The sequence below is a fragment of the Trachypithecus francoisi genome, unplaced genomic scaffold (assembly GCF_009764315.1).
Source record: "Trachypithecus francoisi isolate TF-2019V2 unplaced genomic scaffold, Tfra_2.0 Lachesis_group2, whole genome shotgun sequence".
Lineage (NCBI taxonomy): Eukaryota > Metazoa > Chordata > Mammalia > Primates > Cercopithecidae > Trachypithecus > Trachypithecus francoisi.
Window position 1 is genome coordinate 96,766,703 of NW_022681465.1, and position 26,354 is coordinate 96,793,056.

Here is a 26,354-nt window from a genome sequence, read left to right on the forward strand (position 1 = left end):
GTTATTTCTTCTAGCATATCAGCCAGTCATTTTTACAATTCCTATACTTGTTTCAAAACGTTCCTATTTCTGAAATACTAATCCTGAGATAGTCACAAAGATGATAGTAAATAGCCACTCCTCACTCGTATCTCACACCAGCACCATGACTGTACATGATGGTTGGAACCAAAAGGATGTATTACAGACCTGAACATGGCAGGTTAAGTCAGTAAAACTCTGATAGATTCACTATTGTTAAGATTGCAGTTCTCCCCAAATTAATTTATACATTCAATGCAGCTACTGTCAACATCCTAGCTGACTTATTTGAAGAAATTGTCAAGCTGATTTTAAAATTTATGTGGAAAGGCAAAGAAACAAAAATCACAAAAAAGTTGTGAAAAAGAAGACAAAGTTAGAAGGCTTGCACTAACTAATTCAAGACTTACTATAAACCTGCAGAATCAAGACAGTATACTATTGGCACAAGGAGAGACATAGATTAATGGAACAGAAAAGAGGGTGTAGAAATAGACATACATATATGGTCCATTGATTTTCAACAAAGGTACCAAGGTCATTCACTGGAGCTAAGAAAGCCTTTTTAACATATAATGTTGGAACAATTGATGTCTGTATAGAAAAAAAAAATCTCAACCCTTACCTTACACCATACATAAAAATCAACTGGAAATAAATTATATACCTTAACAGAAAAACCAAAATTTTATACTACTAAGAGAAAGCATTAGAAAAAAACTTTTGAGACCATGAAGCAAATGAGGATTTTTTAGATAAGACACAAGAAGTGTGATGTATGAAATTTAAATATTGATAAAATGCTGTTTATCTAATTTTAACTTTTGCTCTCTGAAAGATACGCTTAAGAAAATGAAAAGAGAAATCAGACTGAGATAAGTAATTTACAGAATATATATTTGACAAAGGACTTGTATCCAGAATATACAAGAAAAGTCTTACGACTCATTAATAAGACAAAAAAATTAACAGAAGATTTGAATAAACAGTTCACAAAAGAAGATACATAAATGGCCAACAAGCACATACAAAATGTAATATCACTTATCAGAAAAATAACACTAGAAACCACAAGATACTATTTCACACTCTCTAAAATACTCAGTTAAATGACAATACCAGATATATTTGGAGATGTGGAGCAACTCAAAACTCTACTACATTGTGATAGGAATGACGCAGCCAAAATGGTGCAGCCATTTGTTCAACAGTATGGCAGTATCATATGAAATTAAGCATATGCTTAGCACTTGACTCAGCTCTTAGGTATTTATCCCTGAGAAATGAAAATATATGTCCACAAACAAACTTATGTGTGTAAATGTTTAAAGAGGCATTATTTATAGTAGCCAAAAATGGTAAGCAACTCAAAATAAACAAATTAGAGTACATCCATGCTATGAAATACTATTCAGTTATGCAAAGGAACATGGATGAATCTCAACAATAGTTGCTCACCAAAATAAGCCAGACATTAAAAATTACATACTGTGTGATCCCATTTGTATGAGTTTCTAGTAATGGCAAAAAAGTGGTGCCAGAAAGCAGATCGCTGATGCCTTGTTGCCAGAAGAAAACCGACTGTAAGAGACATTTGGACACTTTGTAGGGTATGGGGAACTTTTCTAGATCTTGATTGCAGTGGAAGTTATATGCGCTATACAATACCAAAAGTCATCACATTTTATATACAAAATTAGTGAATTTTACTATATGGAACGCCTACCTCAATACAGCTGTTTTTTGTTTGTTTGTTTGTTTGTTTGTTTGTTTGTTTGTTTTTGAGACGGAGTCTCGCTCTGTCGCCCAGGCTGGAGTGCAGTGGCCGGATCTCAGCTCACTGCAAGCTCCGCCTTCCGGGTTCACGCCATTCTCCTGCCTCAGCCTCCCGAGTAGCTGGGACTACAGGCGCCCGCCACCGCGCCCGGCTAGTTTTTTGTATTTTTTTAGTAGAGACGGGGTTTCACCATGTTAGCCAGGATGGTCTCGATCTCCTGACCTCGTGATCCGCCCGTCTCGGCCTCCCAAAGTGCTGGGATTACAGGCTTGAGCCACCGCGCCCGGCCAATACAGCTGTTTTTAAAAATTCTATCATTTCATGCATTTAGTTTCCTAAATGAGGTGACTACTATTTCTAAGTTATTAAAAAGCCATTTAGTATTATAAACAACATAGCTACAGAATTTCCATGCTTTATTATGTACTTAAATGTACCTATCCTTGACTTTTTAAAATTGATTTTTAAGGCTTCTTTATAGCACTTTTTAAACATTTTCCTACTTCCTGCACATTCCTAATAAGTGAAATCAAATGGCTGGTCCTTGCTAAAAGGGACCATGTTCAAGAAGATGTGTGTGAAACACATTAAAATAAGCAATGCTGAATCTGTTTTGAAGGTTGTAAGGTTAACTTACCTATGACATGAGATAGCAGAATTCACCTATATCCTTTCCATTTATTGCAAAATTCTTACCACAAATAAAGGTTTTCAATCTTTTTTAGCTGAAAATGTAAGCAAAGAACTTGTCCTTTCTCTTTTGCATTTTTTTAACCATAAAAACATTAAACAGTTCTATGGATACCCATCACAATTTTCCTTAGAATTTTACAAACTTCTGCCCTAGGAAATGGCAGAAAATAATTATTGACTCCCTAAATGCAGTGGAACAGGAGATTCCAGGTGCATGACAAATGCAAACTATAACTGTGAGGCTTGCGAGGGGAAGAGGGCAAATTGGCCTACACCTTCTTATTTTCCCCTTCTGCAATTACATTATTACTTCATTTATTTGACTATTTATTGAGTCCCTTGCCAAGCACTGTCCTAAGTGCTGGGGAAATATGATTTGTCCTCAAGGAGTTTAATGTCTAGTGAGTTTAAAGAAGAATAAACAGGAAATCGCCATAAAGTGTGATAAGTGCTAAAGGGTCCTTTGAAAGCTCAAAGGAGAGACATCTAAACCAGACTTCAATAATGGAATCAGAAAAGGCTCCCTGAAGTGCCAACCAAGCTGAGACCTAAAGGAGGAGCCGGAATTAAGCAAGGAGAATTAACAAGAATGGAGAGATGAAGTGTTTACAGTATCCCTGAAGGAAGAAAAGCATGTGCAAAGGTGGATGGTTGGTCAAGAGAGCAGGGTTTAAGAATACTAGTTATCATCCAAATGAAAGCACACCAAGGTGGATGCGGAAAGGAGTTGTGAGAGACGTAACTGGAAAGGAAGGCATTAACTGCCTCATGTAGGGATTCTAAGTCATCTTAAAGTGCTTGCTCTTTATCCCAGGACAATGCAAATCTAACTACTGTAGGATAAGAAGAAGAGAGGTATTCAAAGATGCAATTCAGTAGAAAAATATGATAGTAATTTTCTTTTTATTTTTGAGATGGAGTCTCACTCTGTCGCCCAGGCTGGAATGCAGTGGTGCCATCTCGACTCACTGCAAGCTCCGCCTCCCAGGTTCACGCCATTCTCCTGCCTCAGCCTCCCAAGTAGCTGGGACTACAGGCGCCTGCCACCAAGCCCGACTAATTTTTGTTTGTTTGTTTGTTTGTTTTTTGGTAGAGACGGGGTTTCACCGTGCTAGCCAGGATGGTCTCCATTTCCTGACCTCGTGATCCACCCGCCTCGGCCTCCCAAAGTGCTGGGATTACAGGCGTGAGCCACTGTGCCCTGCCGAAAGTAATTTTTAAACCTACTATAAGAATCACTTCATGTATACCAATTGTGATGGCATACTCTTTTCACTAGTGTTTACTAGGCGTGTGTGCCTCAGATAGTATTTCTATATTTAATGGTTCATTTTTCCTTAATGTGCTCAGTTTTTAATGTTTGCAGCTGTCAGTTTTGAAACCAGACTGTCCTTCCAAGTTCTACCAAAATCATATTAGGTAACCACAAAAAGACAACTTGTTTCTTAGTTCAAAATTTTTTTTTTTTGGACGAGAAAATCTCTTGAACAAAAATGACTGATTGTTAATATATTGCATATTCATGATGATCCTCAAGCTAGGTAACAAAGAGACAACCAACAGACTAAAGCTTTGGTAGAAAGATTACTAGCATTGTTGATTACATCTGGCTTATCATTTGTCTTCCAGCCAAAGAGAAGAGAGTGTGTGTGCATGTGTGTGTGTGTGTGTTTTAGTCACAAATTTTCATTGATACTTATACATGTAAGGTATTATAAAATGTTGCTAGTTGGGTTTGTTGGCTTGTTTTTGAGGGAACACTGTGTTTTATGAACCCAGATGTTAATTAATCTTCACATAGAATTATTGCAGGATCAAACCCATAGATTTGTTTTCTAATTTCTAATTCAGTAAAGATTATTTTTGTCTGCTTTTGCTAACTGTTTTGTCTGCTTTTGGTAACTGTTATTTGTTAGATGTATTTATTTTCTATGATGCCATTAAATTGAAGATTGTTATTGTTATAACTGGGGAACAAAAGTTGCAGGTAATTGGAATATCAACCAATATTTGAAAGGTTGTATCTTCTAAAGCAAGGAAACAATGTAAAATGATATTATTGAATTTTAGGAAGACCTTAATTATTTTAAAAGCGAGATAGACGATTTTATAATCAACTTAAATAAGGACATGTGAGAAGAACAATTACAATAGTGCAGTGTATAGTAAATATATGTATAAAATCAGTTCATAAATTAATATCGGTCATGTTCTAATTTAGGAAGTAGTTACAGAGCTGGTGTAACAAAAGGTTTTCTTTTGAAATTAAATGGCGAAAAACCAAGCCCAAGTGCCAACCTCCTCTTCAGCAAAAGGAGCATAAACGTTGCTATGAATCCACAGAGCTATTTTACTGCTTATTCTAAAAATATTCTACTATTCTTTAGAGGAAGAAGCCACTCCAGATGGTGCTGTTGCCGAATACAGAAGAGAAAGGCAAAAGTATGAAGCTTTGAGGAAGCAACAGTCAAAGAAGGGAACTTCCCGGGAAGATCAGGTAACTTCAAAAACCCAAATTGATACAGAACTTATTGTCTTTTTATTGTTTTTAAGTATTTCTAAATGAAGCCTAATTTGATTATATATCAGGAGAAGCACTACCTCTTAAAAATGAAAAAGAATATATTTATATAGGGTGGACATTGGCCATTCACATAAAGATTCAAACTCTGGAGTTCTTTCCAGACATTGGTGGTGAAAAAGCCTGGAACTTCCACGTTTCAACTTGGTACTCCCACAGTAAGCACAGGAACCTCATAAAGCCACATATCTTCAGAAACCCAGGTGGAACCTCTGTGTAGTGAATATTGTGAAATAAAGAAGTGGTGATTATAAATGATGAGAGAGTCTCTTCCAGCCCGACATCTCACATGCTGACTCGTCAGCCTAGCTTGAAATTGTACACTGTCTGGAAATAAGTCATTTGGTCTACTAGCTGACTTCTATTGTAATAAAAGTGTGTTTGTTACAAGTAATTCCTGAATCTTTAGGTAGTAATATTAAGAAGTTGTCAGAAATCAAGAATGAAAAGAGATAGGAAGCTAGCTCAACAATTTGGGAGTCAGCACTATGTGCCATGCAGTACCTGACACTTGATAAAACAAATCTCTGAAGCAGCCCTTCATGTTGAAAAGTTAGAGGGCAGACTGAAATCATTTATTTTTGGTGCTGCCATGCCATATATATGTCTATGTATGTACATAGACATATATATTAATATATATGGATATAAACAAACTGCCTTATATATGTATGGACACGCCATTTTGGTTGTATAAATGAAACAGGCAGAATAAAAGTAAATTAAAAAGCCCAAACCTGTCTGGATAATTTCTTAATTTCATTAAGAAAAAGTACATTATTAACTTGTTTTCATGAAATCACAAAGTCTTCTAAATAGCAACCATAGTGACTATACTACCAGAGATACTAAGGATGACTCATTCATTCCTTCCCCCCCACCCAATCCCTTGTAGCAAATAATGATTAAGAACCTGCCATGTAGTAATCACTGTATTTGGCAGTAAACACATGAACACATCCCTGCTCTCTCTGATCTATCAGGGAAAACAGCTAGTTAAGTAAGTAACACCAGTGAAAGGGGGTGATCATTATGAAACTGTAGGTACAGGAAGCCATGTAGATGAATAACAGAGGGGCCTAACATGGCTTAAGAATCTGGGAAGGCCTTCCTAAGGAAATGATTTGTCAGCTGAACTTAGAAGGTTGTATAGGAGACCACCAGGTGAAGGCAGGGTATGGCTAGACAAAAGGAACAATGCATACATGAAAAGTCTTCGACCTCTTTGCAAAGAACTAAAAGATATTAAATATGACTGTAACATAAACTATAAGAGAAGGAGAAAGATGAGGCTGAAGAGGTAAGCAAAAGTAAGTTCATACAAGGTATTTTCAAACCATGTTAAGTAGTTTAGAATTTATCCTAAAGGCCATGGGGAACCATTGACAGAAGGAAGTGATATGATCTCACTTTCATTTTGGGAAGATCTCTCTAACTGGGCTGCAGTATGGAGATTAGACTGGATACAGGACAGGACCAAAGGCACAGGGCCCAGCTGGGAGACTCTTGTGTTAAATATGCCTAAACAGAGTGTGCCAAGATTGGGCCCCTTCAGCATAGCTTCTACATTCTGGGAAGGCTCTCACTGTGCTGAAAGAGCCTTCCTGGAAGTAGTTGGCCATTCATGCCTCAGGAAAAGCCATAACTGAATAATTCCCCTGCAGATGCCAATCAAAATGCCTCCATGCAAATCCTGTCTTCTTCACACTATAACAAATGTGTCCCATTATTTTTGTGATTTTTTTTCTGCCCAGTATCTTCTCTTGCCTTTGTAATACAGCAGGAGAAAGTCTAATCTTAAATATAGAAGAAGCTAAAAATAGCCAAGAGGATGTTTTTTGTTTGCCACAGTCTCCCCTCTTTGAGCAAATGCCAGTAGCTCAATAATTGGCTCTAAAAACAAACTGCCTTGCCACTTGTAACTCAGGGAGAAAGATCCAGGTCTAGTATAATTTTCTAGGAAGTTTTAAAATTTCATTCCACTTAGAAGTCTTTTTTGTTTTCATTTTTCTCTGTGCTTTTAAAAAAGATATTTCCAAGTATGCAAACGTCCATCATTAAAAATTAGTAAGGGCCAGGCATAGTGACTCACTCTTGTAATCCCAGGACTTTGGGAGGCCAAGATGAGAGGATCCCTTGAGCCCAGGAGTTTGAGACCAGCCTAGGCAACCTAGGGAGACCCCCATCTCTACAGAAAAAAAAAAAATCATAATTGGGCATGGTGGTGTGCATCTGTGGTCCCAGCTACTTGGGAGGCTGAGGCAGGAGGATTGCTTGAGCCCAGTAGGTTGACGCTCTAGTGAGCCACGATTGCATCACTGCACTCCAGCCTGGGTGACAGAGTGAGACTCTCTCTCTTTAAAAAAAAAAAAGATAGCGTTTACTTTTAAGCTATGGTGTATTAGTCCATTTTCACACTGCTGATAAAGACATAACCAAAACTGGGAAGAAAAGGAGGTTTAAATGACTTACAGTTCCACCTGGCTGAGGAGGTCTCACAATCATGGCAGAGCGTGAAAGGCAGTTTTTACATGGCAGTGGCAAGAGAGAATGAGGAAGAAGAAAAGGTGGAAACCCCTTATAAACCCATCAGATATTGTGAGACTTATTCACTATCACTAGAATAGCATGGGAAAGACAGGCCCCCATGATTCAGTTACCTCCCACTGGGTCCCTCCCATAACACATGGGAATTCTGGGAGATACAATTCAAATTGAGATTTGGGTGGCGACACAGCCATACCATATCATATAGATTAAATAGATAGATATGGAGATAGGCATATGGAGAGATATATTTATGCAATAGTAGATATAGATACAGATATATAAACACATACACATACACACACATACTACCTTGAAGTATATTTACCAAAATGTTAACAGTGGTTATTCTGAGTGGTGGGATAATAGTTATTTTACTTCTATTTTTCAATATTTTTACAATAATCTGTTTTCTTATTAATAAGCAAATACAATAAGAGTAAACAATGGAGTATTTTTAATGAATAAGTTTTAAAAACAAGGGATGCTTTATCTGTTAACATTGTTTGAAGAGCTTAATTCTATAATCTCTAAAAACATATAAAATATCTAAATGCTAACATACTCGGCAGCCCTCAGAATGCCTATAATGATATTCTATAGGAACTTACAAATTTTCCCCAAAACTCATCTCATTCAGTAACTATGATAATGTATGTATTTTTAGCTGTTGTCTATGTGGGCATTAAATTTTGCAGAAAAGTAGAAGATGCTTTTTACCATCATTTTTTTAAGCAGTAACCAACCACCTTTTTCTTGCAGTTATTTTGGCACCATTTGTCTTTATTAAGCTTGGGTTCTAGACTGCCCAGACCTACTTAACTTTTTCATGAACTGTGATCTTATTGATACTCTCTAGATAAATTCTGGAGCTTAGGAATATATTGTGACTCTTTAATATACCGGTTATTCACATGTTGAACTGTCACACATCTTTTTCCTTACAAAATGTGAGGATTTCTATATTGAATTCAACATACCAAAATCTTGATTAGGCCCTTGATTTCTCGGACAGGTAGTATTTTATCCATTTCACAATGATGTACTCTGTAAATCTGTCAAGTAGAAAAACCTTTTTCTAGCTTCTGTTGTCTGCTCAAATTCTGGAGTAGACTGTTAAGATCCAGGAGATAGTGTGATTACAAATGTATAGCCACTTGCTTCTTCTTGCTCATGGAGCACATAGGAGGCAAACAAGAATTCACAGTAATGTTCCCCCTTTGCACACACATTTTTTAAAAAAATATACTCAACACAATATTTGTGTTCATCTTTCACTTAACAATAGAATGCAATGTTTCATGTATATAATTTTTAATAACAATAGCATATTTATAATTTTTAATAACAGTAGCATATTTAGGCCGGGCACGGTGGCTCACACTTGAAATCGCAACACTTTGGGAGGCTGAGGCGTGTGGATCACTTGAGGTCAGGAGTTGGAGACCAGCCTGGCCAATATGATGAAACCACATCTCTACTAAAAATACAAAAAATTAGCTGGGCATGGTGGCAAGTGCCTGTAGTCCCAGCTACTCAGGAGTCTGGGGCAGGAGAATGGCTTGAACCTGGGCGACGGAGGTTGCAGTGAGCCAAGATCGCACCATTGTACTCCAGCCTGGGCCTCACAGCAAGACTCTGTCTCAAAAAAATAAAAATAAGAAATAAAAATAAAATTTTTAAATAGCGTATTTATTGCTTTCTACTAAATTTATCTTGTTTCTTATTGATAGACATTTAATAGGTTTTCATTTTTCCATTTGTATGAATAATGCTGCAGTGCACATCTTGTGCTTAAGCCATTTTCTCTGTTTCACATTATTTTTCTATCATCCCAGGATTGGAATTACTCAGTCAAGGGGAATGATCATCTTAAAGTTTCCAATACATATCAACAGCTTTCTAAAGATATTCCAATTTACCCATTTTCCAACAGTTAATATGTTCATTCTACCTTCTCAATATCGATATTTTTATATTTTTGGAAATTTGTCAAATAAACAATACTATTTGTTTTTTTTATTTTTGATTTCACATAACTTAATGAATTACCTTTCTTTCTTATAGACACTATATATATACACTCATTTATATAAATGAGCATAAATGTTTTATTTTATTTTATTTTATTTTATTTTATGTATTTATTTAGAGACAGAGTCTTACTCTGTTACCCACACTGGAGTGCAGTGGCACAATCATAGGTCACTACAGCCTGAAACTCCTAGGCTCAAGGGATCCTCCTGCCTCAGGCTTCAGAGTAACTGGGACTACAGATGCACACCACCACATCTGACTTTTTTTCTTTTCATTTTGTAGTGATGGAGTTTCACTACATTACCCCTACTGGTCTTGAGGTCTTGAACTCTTGGGCTCAAAAGATCCTCCCACTTTGGCCTCCCAGAGTGCTGGGACATGAACCAATGCACCAGGCCAAATATGTATTTTTAAAAGTTGGGTCTTCTGTCTTCTACATAAGCAAACTTTTGTTTCCCAAATCAGAAAATAGTCACCTACCTCTGAGGGGAAATGTGAGTGCAAATCCAAACTATCAAGGTTTATTAATGTCAAGGTTTATTAATGTCACTATTGCAGCCTAAAGGTAGTTTTGTTCTTTTTGTTCAAAATCAAGCATTTTGTTTTACATCCAAGTAGGATATTTCCTTTTCTAACAAACTTAAGCATCTCTTTTAAAATTATATTTATCTTTATCAGAAAACTTAGCAGTCTAATTGTTATTTCAGACCCTTGCACTGCTGAACCAGTTTAAATCTAAACTTACTCAAGCAATTGCTGAAACGCCTGAAAATGACATTCCTGAAGCAGAAGTAGAAGATGATGAAGGATGGTAAGGGCTTTGATTTTTGTATATTAACCACGAACAAGTAGGCTCAGAGCAGAGACCCTACTGGTACATTTCCACTATATCATCCTTTTGTTTTCAGACTTTACTATCACCATTATAGGACCTTGGCAACTTTTGACTTTATTTCAGTTCAATATAAAGTAACATAAATAAACGCACCAAGCACTGAAGAAACAAGCGTTTATTGAGCACTTGATGTGTCCAGCATTGGGCTAGCCAGTAAAAAAATGCACAACAAATATATGACACTATCCCAGCTCTAAGTAACTTTCTAATATTGTGGAAAAGATGAGACTCACATTAAACAACTCAAAAACAACCTTAGAAGATAATAAATCAATAATTTCTTACATTTTCCCACAAACATTTTAGGACTCAGTAATCTATTTCATAATCCTACTAACTTCCTCTTCAAAGTTATGATCTACAGGATCCTAGCAACTCATACAAGTTAATTTTATTTTTATCTTTGGATATTTTTCAGCTTTTTAAGACACTGATAAGAAATAAAGTAATGACATGTACATGTCCTTTGCTTAGAACTTTATCCTATACTGGCAAAAAACAAAAAAAAAGGGAATAAAAATTGTGTTTTTCTTTATCACACCCCTCTGTCCTCAAGTTGACTTCACATGCAGTGTATTAGGCCTCCCCACACCTAACTGCCTCCACCTCCCACTACACCCTGGCTCAGCCACATTGCTGCAAGCAAGCCAATGTATCACCCCCTACACATGACTCACCCTCTGGAGCCTCTGAACCATCACATGTGCCATTACCCCAACCCAGAATCATAGCCTCAGTTCTCTCTGCCAAACAGCATCTCTCCTGTTTCAAAACTCCGTTCAACATTCCCATCCTCCAGGAAACCAGTCAGCAAGATTTGTTGAGCACTCACAAATCTAGAGGGTGGAGGAAGGAGGGCTGGAACACACATTTAAAAAGACATAAAAACACTTAAATTAAGAAAACATTCAAACACGTAAGACTCTGCAACTGTATATAACTTTAATCAAAAGGGCTGAGGGCATGATGATTTGAATGGAATGAATCCTATCTAACCTAGGACCCTGAAAGCACTTGTCTATTTCTCAATTAATTTATAGTTTTCATATGATGCGGGTTACCATGCCAGTTTTTGTAAGATCCTGGATATCTTTTAATAGGTTTCTATTACTTATATAGATTTGTTTATACCAAAATTCAAAGTTGCTTGAAGGCAGAAGCTGTCTTCTTCCATAGTTTGGTGCCAAAGGCAAAGGCTCAGTGGATGTTGATTGACCCATGGAGATAAATGCACATTGTGTAGAACTTTTTGTTTTATATGACTGGACAGGTTTAGTTTAGTTTTGTTTTGGGTTCTTGTTTTTTTGGGGGGGGGTGTGGGGTAAGGAGATTCCTTGAATGTCTCAAAATCTCTTTCAAGTGTTTTGGGTTCAGCCACCACACAAAAAATGTTTTGCCAAGTCCTCTTCCCTTTATTTTTGAATCCATATGCATTTTTAAAGGAAATATGACCCATGTGTTTCTGATTCATTTACACTTAACTCATCAAGATGGTGTTTTGTAAGAGCAGTTTGATGCCCAATAAGTTTTTTTAAACTTTTTATAAGCCATTTAAGTCCTTTTTTATTGAACAGGAAAGTCACCAACAAATTCAAACCCCAGAAGATTCATTTGAAACTCATAAGCCACAGGATTCAAATTTACTTTCAACTTGGCAAGACCATTTAACTTCTCAAGGTTCTTCCTAGCCCCTTGGTTCAGTATTCTCTCATTTTGAATTCCTCATTAGCTTCAGATACCAATGATGTATTTTTAAAAGTGCCATTCCTGTTTTTCATGTTATTTGATTATACAATCAATTTTCTGTCTAACATTCTCATTAGAAAGTTTAAAATGGGGAAACTTCACTGGACATGGGGAAAAAAATCACTGGTCAATGATGTTGGCTAATTCTCCATTGGGAGAAAATAAATGGTGAAGAGATGGGGAACAAGTTAAAGGAACCATTAGCAGGTCTTCAGGAGGTTCATTTCTGCTTTCAATTACAGTTTCCTAAGCAGAATGGCAGAGCTGTACACTATGCACCTCCAGAATTTTTTTGGTATTTGTTTTATCTAACATCTAACAAAAATACCTTTCATGTTCAAGGCACTATGCAGAATCAGATAGCATATATAGGACCCTTATGTAATGCCGTTTTATTGCAATTTAGACCTTTGGATTTTGTAACCTGATTAGCAACAACATCATTTCTGTTCAGTTTAGCTTTCTCAAGCCTCTAGTGATTTAGATCCTCTCTCATAAAGTATATTCTTCTCAGGAAAGGAGTCTTATATTCAGAATGATTTATAACAAATATTATGAGTGCATAGCATGTGCATGTGTGTTATGCATAAATTACATGGTTCCCAGACTATTTTGTAGGTCACGATTGCCGCTTTTCTGAGAAGTGAAAGTCAGCCAGTGTACTGTACTACACTGTCAGGGTCTGTTATCTGAGGTAAAATGATTGCTTCTAAGACATTTTTATGTGTCCGCATGAGTGGCCACACATTGAGGGATCATTTTCATTTTCTGTCAAGATAGAAACCATTACCAATTTGTTATGTTTTCTTTTACTTGGCAAACTATTCTATTCGCATTTTTGGCTGAGCTGCTGTATTGGCATGGTATACAACAGACATTTGGGTACCATTCAGCAGCATTATACTTTTTATGCAAAAAAAAAAAAAAAAGTAGGAGAGGGAGAGAAAGAAAAGAAATATGATTCTATTGTAAACAGTGCATATGGTGTTTGAAAATTATTCCCAGATTTCACTGTCTAACAAGGCATTTAAAGAAGTGTTATTAGTAGATCTACACTGAAATGCATGATAGAAATTTTTCACTCAGAATTACTAGGATTCCTCCTTTGTTCAGATATGTACTGCCAATATTTGGTAATAGTGATGGTACTAGATTCCAGTTTAGCAGGCAGAGTGGTCTCTTTGTCACTACATTCCTTAGTCCCACAGTATCACAGACTCATGTAGCTATGGAACCCTTCTTCGAGCATGGATTTTATGAAACCGATTAGACACATGGCAGGAGGAACTTGCCCAGGGATTCATATGACCATATGGATGAAGTCCATATGCCAGATTGGGTTTGGTTAGATGAAGCTTGGTGAGCTCCCAAAAAAGTTTCGAGAAAGATAGCCACCTGCTCCTTACACAACAAAATTGGCATTTCTAAGGAGAGGAGAAAAATTCAATCTATGTGAATGGCTTCAATCTTATGGGCATTAACTCTTCACTACTATGTTTCATTGAAAATTTATTTCCAGATTGTTAAATCTGAGATTAACTTAAAACATTATAGCACATATACAAGACAAAATAATAAACAATATAATGGTCTGTCTGCCTTCTTCCCTCTTTCTCTTCTTCTTTCTGTCCCCTCCGTCACTTTCTTCCATAGTACACACATTATAAAAATTTGAAAAATACCAACAATTGCATGGTTGCCTCAAGTAAATATTTTACTGATTATTATATAATTAAAAGATGTTCACTGTGGCCAGGCATGGTGGCTCACGCTTGTAATCCCAGCACTTTGGGAGGCCAAGGCAAGTGGATCACCTGAGGTCAAGAGTTTGAGACCAGCCTGGCCAACATTTCAAAACCTACTTGCAAAAACATTGCAAAAACTACTAAAAATACAAAAATTTGCCGGGCATGGTGACGCGTGCTTGTAGTCCCAGCTACTCAGGAGACTGAGGCACAAGAATCACTTGAACCCGAGAGATGGTGGTTGCAGTGAGCCAAGATTGTGCCACTGCACTCCAGCCTGGTTTGCAGACCAAGACTCCATCTCAAAAAAAAAAAAAAGATGAAGGATGTTCACTGTGGAAAAATCAGAATGCAAACATGCTCAAAAAAGGTAAATGAAAATTACCTATGATCCCAAACTCAAAGATAAATACTGTTAATTTATACATATCAATGTATGTATTTATGCTATTTATACCAAATATGTAAAAGTATATTTTTATACATATTAATTTGTGTCTGTCCAGGTATTTCTATGCACATACATATTTTAAACAGAAATGAGATCGTATAGTACATATAGCAAGCTTTATAACTTGCTTTTTTCCCTCAGCAATATGCAGTGACTACTTCTCCTTATCATATATAATTTTATGATGTAATTTTTATCTTTTGTATTATGACCGTCATATTCCATTATATGGTGAACCACAAATTTACTTGACCATGTTGTTGGATATATAAACAATGCTGTAACATCCTTGTTTCTATGTCATTGCCATTTTCTTAGGATAAATTTCTAAAACTGAAATTGCTTCTCAGTGAGTATACATGTTGACTTCTGCTAAATATTTTCAAATGGCTTTCACAAAATATCATTCTAATTTGTACCCTGAAGTAAATATAATTTAAGACTTGTCTTAGGGCTATTAGAATCTCAAGAATTAGTTAAGATTCCTTAAAGAGCTTAGTGAAAGACATTAACGTTTTAGAAGAAATGCTTTGCCTTCTTAAATTTTTAAAAAAATAAAAACACAGTGTGGTTTGCTTCTGTTTTTCATAAAACTATACAAGTTTCAATGTAGTTCCTCTTCTTGGGAGCCTTATCTCCAAATAGTCTTGTTCTTGGTTCTGAAAAATTCTCCAAGATAACCCTATGGGTTAAAACTTCTGGATATGGATTTTTTTTTTTTCAGTTTTATTATTGCACTTTGGCTAGTGTTAAAAATCAATTTTAGCCATCAGTCAGACAGTTTGTATCTGCTAGAGACTGAAGTTCTGAAAACCAAGATTTGGCTTAAAGAAGTTTTAAAGCTTCCCTTTGGAGTTAGCACAGTGCAGAAGCAACAAGTACCAGCTGTCTGTATCCAAAACAGTGAAATCTTAATAATACAGATGTAAAAAAGAGATCATTGACTTTTAGACCCAGTCAGACCTCATTATAAGATACCATGAAAGAACATAGCTTCATCTCATTGCTTATACTAGCAAAGCTTTCAACACCTTTTATATGTAATACATACTGTAATTTGTGTATAGTTTAGTCATGTATTGAATGAAGGGTGCAATGACAGCAAAAGAATTTTTGGTTTTTTGAGACAGAGTCTCACTCTGTTGCCCAGGCTGGAGTGCACTGGTTCAGTCAAGGCTCACTCCAGCCTCAAGGTTCCAGGCTAAAGTGATCCTCCACCTCAGCCTCCCAAGTAGGTAAGACCACAGGCATACACCACCACACTTGGCTTTTTTTTTTTTTTTTAAGATAGTGTCTCACTATTTTGCCCAGGCTGATCTCGAACTCCTGGCCTCAAATGATCTTCCCGCTTCGGCCTCCCAAAGTGTTGGTAGAATATTTCAGTTATTTTCCACTTCATTCAAACAGGACATTGCCAAGCACAGGTTAGCATAGATGAACGCAAATACAGCAATAAGGGTGGAGACTGTGAAAATAATAAAGGCTCAAGTTGGCTAAATGAACTTAGCCAACTTCACCCTTTAATATTAGGCAGTGGAGCTCAAATTATTGGTCTCTGGGCCCTTTACACCAGGGGTCCCTGACCCCTAGTCTGCAAACTGGTACTGGTCCATGGCCTGTTAGGAACTGAGCCGCCCAGCAGGCAGTAAGTGGCAGGCAAGTGAGCATTACTGCCTGAGCTTCACCAAGGTCATATCAATGGCAGCATTAGATTCTCATAGGAGCGCAAACCCTGTTGTGAACTACACCTGCAAGGGATTTGGTTGCATGCTCATTATGAGACTCTAATGCCTGATGGTCTGAAACAGAACAGTTTCATCCCGAAATCAATACTCCCTCACCCCCATTCATGGAAAAACTGTCTTCCACGAAACTGGGTCCTGGTGCCAAAAAAGGTTGGGGGCCACTGCTTTACAATCTTAACAATTCCTGAGAACTCCAAAGAGCTTTTGTTTATATGGAATATATCTATTAGTAATATGTTATAAACAACATACTTTTATAAAAAAAAATTATGCCTGCAAAACAAAAAATTTAGTGATATGACTGGCATTGTTTTCCATTTTTTTGGTAAATCTCTGAAATCTGGCATGATAGGAGCATATCTGCTTTACTCTGTTTTATCTCACACTTCATGTATTCTCTGAAAAATTCCACTGTGCACTCATGAGGGGATAAGAATGAAATAGACAAACAAGTGTCTTAGTATTCATACAAAAATAAATTTGACCTTGCAGGCGCACAGGGATCCCTGAGTCACACTTTGAGAACCATTGGGACAAGTCATCTCTGGTCATTGAGTATGTAATGATGGTCCTTTTTCAATCACAGATTATGACCCCATCTGTAGGTCCTAGGAAGCTTTTTTCCAGGTCCCAGTGTGTGATCCTTGTTCTCAAGTAGAAGCAATGTGGTACTTTCTGAAATAAATGTGCCCATTGTCACCGGCCTAGGCCTGCTACAACAGAGTCCCGTTTCCCCATCAACCCTTTTCTGGCCTTTAACTGTTTTGAAGTGGTCTGTGACATGGCATTTGGTTTTATGTGCTTGTTTACTTTTCTAAATTTTTTCTCACACAAAGTAGTATTTAAATATGCTCTTTTCCTTTTTTTTTTTGTTGTTGTTGTTGTTGTTGTTGTTGTTGTTGTTGAGACAGAGTTTTGCTTTTGTTGCCCAGGCTGGAGTCCACTGACGAGATCTTGGTTCACTGCGATCTGCGCCTCCCAGGTTCAAGTGATTCTTGTGTCTCAGCCTCCCGAGTAGTTGGGACCATAGGCATGCACCATGCGCGGCTAATTTTTTGTATTTTTAGTAGAGATAGGGTTTCACCATGTTGGTCAGACTGGTCTCGAACTCCTGACCTCAGGTGATCTCCCCGACTCAGCCTCCCAAACTGCTGGGATTACAGGCATGAGCTACCACGCCCGGCCTTTAGTTTTCTTCATTCTTATATTTGTGCCTAGCCTCTTCAATTCACAAAATAATGTCCTACTGATTCTAAGTGCTTCACATGCACTTGACTCTATGGGATAGGTATTAATTATCTTTATTTACCCATGAAAGAACTGAGGCACAGTGAAGTTAAATAATTTATCTGCTTTTTGGTCCTTATAGTACTGTATCCAGTGCCTGGTTCATAATAGGCCCAAAATCAAGGGCAGGACCAGGTGGAGGTGATTGCATCATTGGGATGGTTCCCCCATGCTGTTCTCGTGATAATGAGTCTCACAAGATCTGATGGTTTTATAAGTGGCTGGCATTTCTTCTGCTTGCATTTCTCTCTCCTGCCACTACATAAAGGACGTGTTTGCTTCCCCTTTCAACATGATTGTAAGTTTCCTGAGGCCTCCCCAGCCATGTGGAACTGTGAGTCAATTAAATGTCTTTCCTTTATAAATTGCCCAGTCTAGGATATTTCTTCATAGCAGTGTGAGAATGGACTAAAACAGTCAGTTCGAGAAAGTTCCCTTCTACTTCTAGTTTTCTGAGAGTTTTTAACATGAACGATGTTGAATTTTGTCCAACATTTTTCTATACTAACTGATATGATCATGTGGTTTTTCTTTGATTGTTAATAGGGCAGATTACATTGGTTGATTTTCTTTTTTTAATCTTAAACTAGCCTTGGATTCCTATAATAAACCCCACTTGGTTGTGGTATATTATTCTTTTTTATACATTATTGGATTCAACTTGTTGGATTCAATATTTTCTTGTGGATGTTTGTGCCTGTGTTCATTAGGGATAGTGGTCTGTAGCTTTCTTCTGCTATTTTTGTCTTATTTAGGCATCAGAATAATGCTGGGCTTTTAAAAATGAGCTGGGAAATGTTTCCTGTGCTTCTATTTTGGGGGAAAAAAAGATTATTTAGAATTGGTGTTATTCTTTAAGTACTTGATAGAATTTGCCAGTGAAACCATCCAAATTGAGATTTCCATTTTAGGTTTTTTTAAAAATATACTTTATTTTTTTAGAGCAGTTTTAGGTTCACAGCAAAATAGAGCGAAAGCAGAGTTCCCATATACCCTCTGCCCATACACACACACACACATAGCCATCCCCATTATCAACCTCTCCCATCAGACTGGTATATTTGTTATAATCAGTGAACCTGCATTCACACATCATCACCCAAATCCCATAGTTTATATTAGGGTTCACTCTTGGTGTCATATGTTCTGTGGGTTTTTACAAATGTGCAGTGTAGTGACACATGTCTACAATTATAGTATCAGTGTAGTTTCACTGCCCTAAAAATCCTTTATACTCCACCTATTTATTCCTCTCTTCCCACTAAATCCTATTTTTCTGTACCCATAGTTTTGCCTTTTCCAGAATGTCATATAGTTGGAACCATATAGTATGTAGCCTTTTCAAATTGGTCTCTTTCACTTAATAATAAGCATTTAAGATTTCTCCATGTCTTTTCGTGGCTGGATAGCTCATTCCTTCTTAGCACTGAATAACATTCCATTGTATGTGTGTACCACAGTTTATCCATTCACCTACTGAAGGGTGTCTTTGTTGTTTCCAAGTTAGCGCAATTATGAATAAAGCTACAGTAAACATATGTATAAAGGTTTTTGTATGAACATAAGTTTTCAGCTCATTTGAGTAGATATCAAAAAGCAAATACTGGATTGTAAGGATACATTTAGTTTTGTAAGAAACTGCCTGTCTTCCAAAGTGCCTCTACCATTTTACATTCCCACCAGCAACAAATAAGAACTTCTATCACTCCACATCCTTACCAGTGTGTTGAACCAGCTTTGTTGTGTACCTGGGATAAATCCCACTTGGTCATGGTATATAATTCTTTTTATACATTGTTGGGTTCGATTTTCTGATATTTTGTTGAGGATATTTGCATCTATGCTCTTAAAAGATACCGGTTTGTGGCTTTCTCTTCTTCTAATCCCTTTGTTTTTGGTTTTTGTATTAGGATAATGCTGGCTTCATAGAGTAAGTTAGAAAGTGTTCCCTCTGCTTCTGTCTTCTAGAAGAGATTGCAAAGAACTGGTATAATTTCTTTCTTAAATGTTCAGTTAAATTCATCAATGAACCCATCTAGACCTGGTGCTTTTGTTTTATCAGAGCCCCCTCAGACTGGGCCCCCAGGAGTTTCTTACTCTCATGCTAATCCACACACAGCTTCCTGCAATTCATCAAAATTACCACTTAAGCGTTCCTACCAGTTGATGGCTCCAGTAGCATTTGTTCCAGGTAAGCTGATCTGGAAAAAGATTCTCTATAGTTGCCTGTATTTCCAGATTTGGAGGTGGCACTTTACCCTGTGACCTCAACCCTCTAATGCATCTAAACAAAAATCATTTTTTTCCAGTTTATTTAGCTTTTTTCTTGTTGCAAGGATGAACTGATGACTTTCAAGCTCTTTACATGTTAGAGGTGAAACCAGAAGTGCCCTCCCTTTGTTTTTTATTCTTCAGTTTCCTCTTTTTGGCATTCTTTTGGATTATTTGAGCAATTTTTAGCATTTCCATTTAATTTATCTATTGTGTTTTTGACAGTATCTCTTTGAATAGTGTTTTGTTTCACTGATTGATATAGGAATTGCAATATACTTTTTTAACTTTTCATAGTTTATTTAGAGTTAATATTTTATTACTTCAATAGGAATATAGAATTCTTATATGTATGTAGGTCCCTTTACCTCTTCCCTTTGTATTCTAGCCAATTTATGTATCACATCTTCATACATTGAGAATCCCCTTAGGAAAATGTTAATAATTTTTGCTCTCGGCCGGGCGCGGTGGCTCAAGCCTGTAATCCCAGCACTTTGGGAGGCCGAGACGGGTGGATCATGAGGTCAGGAGATCGAGACCATCCTGGCTAACACGGTGAAACCCCGTCTCTACTAAAAAAAATACAAAAACTAGCCGGGCAAGGTGGCGGGCGCCTGTAGTCCCAGCTCCTCGGGAGGCTGAGGCAGGAGAATGGCGTAAACCCGGGAGGTGGAGCTTGCAGTGAGCTGAGATCCGGCCATTGCACTCCAATCCGGGCGACAGAGCGAGACTCCGCCTCAAAAAAAAAAAAAAAAAAAAAAAAAAAAAAAATAATTTTTGCTCTCAGCTGTCAAACACATTTTAAGGAATTCAACAAGAGAAGACTCTGTTATATTTACCCAGGTATTTACCATTCATGTTACTCTTTCTTTATTCATATGTCAGGTTTCCTTCTGGTATTATTTCTCTTCTAGCTAAAGAACTTCCTTGAATAATGATTTTAGAGCAGATCTGCTGGTCACAGATTATTTTAGTTTTCCTTCATTTTAGAGTGTCATTATTTAACCTGCATTTCTGAGGGATATTTTCACTGAATATAGAATTATGGGTCAACAGTTCATTTCTTTCATCACTTTAAAGATGTTTGTTCCACCAAATTCTGTTCTGCATGGTTTCTTTTGGAAAATCTTCACTCATTCAAATTGTTGTTTCCTTATAAATAATCATTATTTTTCTCTACAATTGTTTCATCTTTTGTTCTTGCTAATTTGATTTGCATGAGTAGGTATCAATTCCTTTGGGTTTACTATGTGTGATGTTGGCTATGCATCTTGAATCTGTAGGTTTGTGTCTTTCACTAAATTTGGGAAGTTTTTAGACATTATTTCTTAAATTATTTTATCCTCAACACACTCCTTCTTCTCTATTCTAGGACTCTAGTGACATGAATTTTAGACCTTTGCTGTTCTCTGTCACCTCCATTCTGCTACTGAGCCCTTGCAGTGGGTTTTAAATTTTGATTGTTGTATTTTTCAGTTCTAAAACTTTTATTTGTATTTATTTTTATGTTGAAGCTTTCTATCTTCTCATTTATTTCAACAGTGTTTGCTCTTCTTTCAGCTTTTTTACAATAACTGTTTAAAAGTCTCTGTCAAATAATTCCAGTGCCTGTCATCTCAGTATTAGTATCTGTTGATTGTCTTTTCCCATGCAAGTTAAGATTTTTATGATTCTCTTATGCCAAGTAATTTTTTTATTGTATCCTGAACATTTTAAATATTATGAGTCTCTGGGTTAAATCCTATGATTTATATTCATAGGATTTAAATCCTATGAAAAATGTTATGTTATATAGCAGACAAGCCATTTGGGCTCAGGACACAAGTTCTGATTACCCTTCTATGGGATTTAGTTTCAATCTTAGTCTTGTTCTCAATGCCTTTGCATTACTATTTGTATCTGTCCCATGTATATGCCACCCACTGTCCTGTCTGGGACCTGGCTGTTAGACCTTTTTATTTTTTATTTTATTTTTTTTTTGAGATAGAGTTTTGCTCTTATTGCCCAGGTTGTAGTGCAATGGTGCAATCTTGGCTCACTGCAACCTCCACCTCCCAGGTTCAAGCAATTCTCCTGCCTCAGCCTCCTGAGTAGCTGGGATTACAGGCATGCGCCACCACGCACGGCTAATTTTGTATTTTTTAGTAGAGATGGGGTTTCTCCATGTTGGTCAGGCTGGTCTCGAACTCCCGACCTCAGGTGATCCCCCTCCTCATCCCCCCCAAAGTGCTGGGATTACAGGCATGAGCCACCATGCCCAGCCTAGACTATCTTTTATTTAAGTTCTCAGAGTCTTTGATATGCAATTTAGCATTGGATCGACACATGCACTGACTTTATGGGGTTCCTTTTCCCTTTACAGTCTCCTCAATACCTTCTACTATTGTGGGCCTCCCCCTTTCTTCCTCCAGCCAGAGTGTTGGATCTTTAGTTACACTGTTCTACCCTGCACTTTTTGCAACTGTGCCCTCATTCAGAGCCATGCTGGGGTAGAAAAGAAAGGGGGAAAAGCAGCAGGGTTTTATCCCATTCTCTTGGGGCCACAGCTTCTCACAGTTGTTTATCAATACTACCATTTTTCCAAACCCCTTTGGAGAGTCTCACATATGCACTGTTCTGCTTTTCCTCTTGTAAGATTTCTGCATAACTAGTGAGTTGCCTCAAACTGGCTTATGCCAAATTATTTCATGTAGTAGGCTATCTCATTTCTGTCAGGTTCTAACTGTTAAGATCCTTTTTTAAAAAACAAAAATTTAGATGGTACTGAATAATTCTCAGCATGAATGATTTTTTTTTCTTTAAAAAAAGATTTCTTAATAGTTGGCAATGAATTGATTGCTATTAGAGAGAATAATGTATATCTTGGGGAAAATACTGTGCCTTGATATGGGTCACCAGAGAGAAGTTGAAGAATAGTACCTTAGGAGCATCCTCAAATCACAAAAGGTGATCACCAAACTGCTATCTTGAGATAAGAAGAAAGGGAGGGATTGGTGTTGAGAGGTGCAGTAGCTGACATGACCTATCTCCAGGATGTCTTAACACCCTTCAGTAAAGTTGTGCTCTTGTGGGTGGTGTTTGGTTAGAGACTCAGGATGCCAGAGATTCAAATTATTTTTGCATGGTGTAGGCCAGAGGAAACTAGAGCACAAGAGGCAGAGGAGGCCTGATGATCATGAAACATGCTGACAATTAGCAGAAATTCTTTGGAGAGATTTAGTTTTCTATGGGCTGTGGAGGGGTAAAAAGATCCCCAGCTGACAGATGGTGCATAATAGGATAGTACCTGATGCTTAAATCAAGTTAATAAAAGGTATTTGGCTCAGTTAATCTGAGAGAAAAAAAAAAAAAGCCGTACTGGTAGTTCATGGAGTCAAAAGGAGAGTGTATTTTACTATAAAAGCTTGTTGCTAAATAATCTCTAAGGAAGTCGATCTGTTTTCTATTCACTAGTTATAAAGTACTCCCTCTTGTTCTTCTTGCCAAGAATTTCAACCGAATGATCAACTGCAAGACAAATATTCATTCATCAACTTTTGGAGAGTTATATTTTCACTGGTTACTGTAATTATGCTTTATGTAGCCTTTATCAGAGCTCTAGAGTTTTTATTTATTTAGATGTCATCCTTAATTCAGAAACTTTTCTCTAATTTCCAGCCTATAACTAAATTGTATTATCTGTTTTCTTACAGTCCAGATACTGAGCCTTTTGTACTTATTAAACTGCTGTCATACCCTTACCCTACTTTATCAATTAATAACTCTAAACAACATGCTTCTTTTTCCTTAAGATGTCATTTAAAACATGTAGAGCCTATGGCAAGTAATTATTAATCCTTAAGCTTTCTGTGAATACTTATCTAGTGATACTAAAGTCTTTCAGTGGCATTAATGCTGTAGCACAGTATTTATGGGCTACGTTTATTCATATAGGTCAGATTAACTCAGTTTGCATATTTTGAAAACTATTCCTTATTTATTTAATAAATGTTTTTAGTGGAAATAACGTGTGAGGTGTGGGATGTGGAGTAAAGTTAGACATGACACTCATTCCCATTGATTTATTATAGTATAATATCCCAAGTGAGATAAGATATCATTGTAAGGAAGAACGTTTCTGCTTAGAAACAGATATTGGGCGTAAATTATGAACTGCTTTCACAGTCATTGGCAAGAAACCTTGCATTCACTTAGGATTCTCAACTCTGCTGATGTGATTTAATCCTTCCTGTGTAACTTGGGACTGCTATCCTTTTGTTACCTAAGAGGAAACTTCAGGTTCAAATATCGTAGGAGGTAGTGAGTAGTAATCTGCCAAAGGCAGGAATGCAGGGATTTTAGGGATAGTACTCTACAATGTCCCTTCAATACATGTTAGATATTTACCTGACCAAAAAGAGGTTTCTGAATTCTACTATTGTTTGTTTAACTCAGGTTTGAGTCTTTAGGTCAATTCACTACATTAAAACAAATGGAGTCTGGGAGCTGTGGCTCACGTCTGTAATCCCAGCACTTTGAGAGGCTGAGATCGGAAGACCACTTGAGCCCAGGAGTTTGAGACCAGCCTGGGCAACATAGCAAGACACCATCTCTACAAAACAGTTTTAAAATTAGCTAGGTGTGGTGGTGTGCACCTATAATCCTAGCTACTCAGGAAGCTGAGGTCGGAGGATCAGCTAAGCCCAGGAGTTTGAGATTACAGTGAGCTATGATCATGCCACTGCACTCTAGGCTGGGCAACAGAGACCCTGTCTCTAAAAAACAATAAATAATACTTAAAATGAAATAAAAACAAATGGAAACCAATTAAAGGTTTTAAATGAACAAATTTGCTCTGCCCCAAATTGTATGTATATTTCATAAGCTTTTTTATTTTGACATTTCTGAAGAATTACTTTAATGTGAGGTCCCTTCATTTATTGTAAAACCACTTGTTAAGGGTATTGTGGCCAATTATCAGTCAGATTAGTTAATAAGATTATACAGAATAACTGACAGAATAGGAAAGAAACACTTATACTTGACTAAAGTAAGTATATATCCTTTTCGTGCTTTTTTACTCTAACTCTTCTATGGGTAGTAGGAGATGAAGGTGACTCTAGATCCCACCAATTCATTTTTTAAGCAAATATTTGTATGTGCTATATTTCAGACACTGCTAGGACCTTTATCCTATCTCCTCTCATTTTACCTTCACAAGAGCCTCATAGGACTCATGGCTTAGGGACTAGCTGTCACAGATTTGTTTCTCACAGATCCTTCAGATAATTAGCACTACTTCCATGTGATAAATGAGGAACTCTGTAGTTCAAAAAAATTAGGTTATCTGCCCAAGATCCTATGGCAATAAATGGTGGGACTGTTTGTCACACCAGTGAGTCCATGCTGTTTCCAGAATACCAGCTTCTACCAGCAGTGATTCTAACCTGAAGTACTAATCACTGGGACAAGGAAGAAAAAATTTAACTTGACTTTCAGAGGCCTTTGATTCTAAATAACAATATTCATCTTCTGGAGCTAGTTACAGCATATATCACTCATTCTCATCTTTGGAATACTTTCTACACTTTTTTAAAGAAATGTACCATCATGGAGGTACATTCCATAGAGGTGCAGTTACTCGAAAACAATCATTATTTTGTTCCACTGAGAGTTCTGAAACCAAAACCTACTCTGTAATTCCACACATTGAATTATTACCTAATTATACAGTGGGCTGTCTAATCAGAATACCTGGGTTCAAATCCCTGCTCAGTGACCTAAGCAAGCAGCCTAACTTCTAAGCCTCAATTTCTTCACCAGTAAAGTAGAAATAACAATACCTACCTCCGAGTTATTATTATAATTAAATGAGATAATTCATGGAAAGCACTCAGTATAGTGCCTGGCCGGCCCTTAGAGAGTGCTCAGGAAATAGAAGGTGTGAGAGAGGGAAGTGGGGATGCATGGTACTAGGGTAGTATTGGTAAGGCTTGACATACTACTCAAGCAGCACAAACTAAACATTCTAAATTAAATTGTCAAAATGTTATACAGTCCTCTTGATCTAATAACCTCAAAGTAATATTTGAAAAGAAGGCAAATGTTAATTTACTTCAGTTATATTATCTATGACCTAGAGGGAATGTAGGCATATTCAATAAATTTGCTAGTAGTGCTAGATGGTTCTATTTTATAAGCTGTTAAGAAAAGGAGAAAAGTGTAGCCTTGTTTAAAAAAAAAAATGTTCTTTAGCTGAATCCAGATTACAAAATGCTGAGGCTGGCAGACTTTAGCTAATATAAATTTAGCACTCATAGAGAAAGAGGAGGAGAGTGGACAAGATTACCTTTTCTATGTTGGGAATATACAGTCATGGATTCTGGACTGTCTCCAGAATCTTTTTATAGCTGACAAGAGCATCTTGGAACAGAGAAAAACTATGCATGCATAAGTTATTTATTTCTATTGGAAAGAAAGTTTAAGGAGCAAAGGTCCTTGGGATTAGCATAATGTAGTAAAAAAGTCATTTTACCATAGTTGTTACATATGGCAACAAAGCCAGTGCAAAGAAAGTTG

General features: G+C 37.0%; 1 protein-coding gene across 1 annotated transcript in view; it reads left to right on the forward strand.

Moving 5' to 3' along the window:
* Positions 1-26,354, forward strand: part of CWC27 (CWC27 spliceosome associated cyclophilin) — a 261,663-nt gene that overhangs the window by 212,223 nt on the left and 23,086 nt on the right. The window contains exons 12-13 of the mRNA XM_033179684.1: positions 4,879-4,988; positions 10,364-10,467. Coding sequence (XP_033035575.1) covers positions 4,879-4,988; positions 10,364-10,467 — 214 coding nt within the window. The remainder of the gene's footprint in view (positions 1-4,878; positions 4,989-10,363; positions 10,468-26,354) is intronic.